This window comes from Poecilia latipinna, unplaced genomic scaffold, assembly GCF_001443285.1.
Source record: "Poecilia latipinna isolate Pla-1442-1.1 unplaced genomic scaffold, P_latipinna-1.0 Scaffold1330, whole genome shotgun sequence".
Lineage (NCBI taxonomy): Eukaryota > Metazoa > Chordata > Actinopteri > Cyprinodontiformes > Poeciliidae > Poecilia > Poecilia latipinna.
In genome coordinates, this window is record NW_015113946.1 from 20,908 (window position 1) to 21,769 (window position 862).

At 48.5% G+C, this 862-nt stretch overlaps 1 protein-coding gene across 1 annotated transcript in view; it reads left to right on the top strand.

Annotated features, from left to right (window-relative positions):
- Positions 1-249: 249 nt before the first annotated feature.
- Positions 250-862, top strand: part of LOC106961736 (gastrotropin-like) — a 6,695-nt gene continuing 6,082 nt past the window's right edge. Inside the window, exons 1-2 of the mRNA XM_015055672.1 lie at positions 250-410; positions 502-677. Of these exons, the coding sequence (XP_014911158.1) occupies positions 344-410; positions 502-677 (243 nt within the window). The 5' untranslated portion in view covers positions 250-343. The remainder of the gene's footprint in view (positions 411-501; positions 678-862) is intronic.

Here is an 862-nt window from a genome sequence, read left to right on the forward strand (position 1 = left end):
AAGGTTATGACCATAAAACAATTGCGGAAGAGTTCACTGGCCGCAAGGTGATTTAACGGATTACCCCGGTGAGCCGTCAGCGTTTTACTCACTGCATGTGAACTCCACAAACGGCCATTTACGGAGTTTATTGCCCTCTCCCTCGTAGCTCGTTGTACTCATCATCTTTGGTCATTATTGCCCTCTCGTGTGATCACATGCAGAGGAAGGAGGTGGCTAGAGGCTTTGACTGTATATAAAGGTAGATCGGCCCCCCGGTCCCGGTACCTTGCAACCTCTCTCCGCTTGCCTCAGCATCTCTTCTCTCTCGGCTCTCCGAAAAAACAACCGGCACCACCAGAAAATGGCCTTCTCTGGAAAATGGGAACTTGAGTCCCAGGAGGGATACGATGCATTCTGCAAGTTGGTTGGTAAGAATAAAAGCAGCAGATTTTTTCTCAGGATTTATTCTTTATTTCTCTCTCGACGAGCTCACGTTTCTCCTTACCTACGCTGCTTCAGGAATCCCCGACGACATCATCCAGAAAGGACGTGACTACAAGACGGTCACGGAGGTCGTCCAGAACGGGAACGACTTCACCTGGACGCAGCACTACCCTTCCAACGCCAAGGTCACCAACAACTTTACCATTGGCAAGGAGTGCGACATGCAGACTATCGGAGGAAAGAACTTCAAGGTAGGAAAAGGACCTTTCCGGAATATTGTACAGACGTAGGAAAGACGATGTTCTCTTCTGTGTCTGACAAGACGTCTACGGATGTCTGAATGTGATTGGAAGGTGTATGGTGGTGATCAAGTGGACCAAAGGGTTAACCTCTTACACCCTCAGGGGGTATAAATAAATTTCTGCCTGACAAAAAC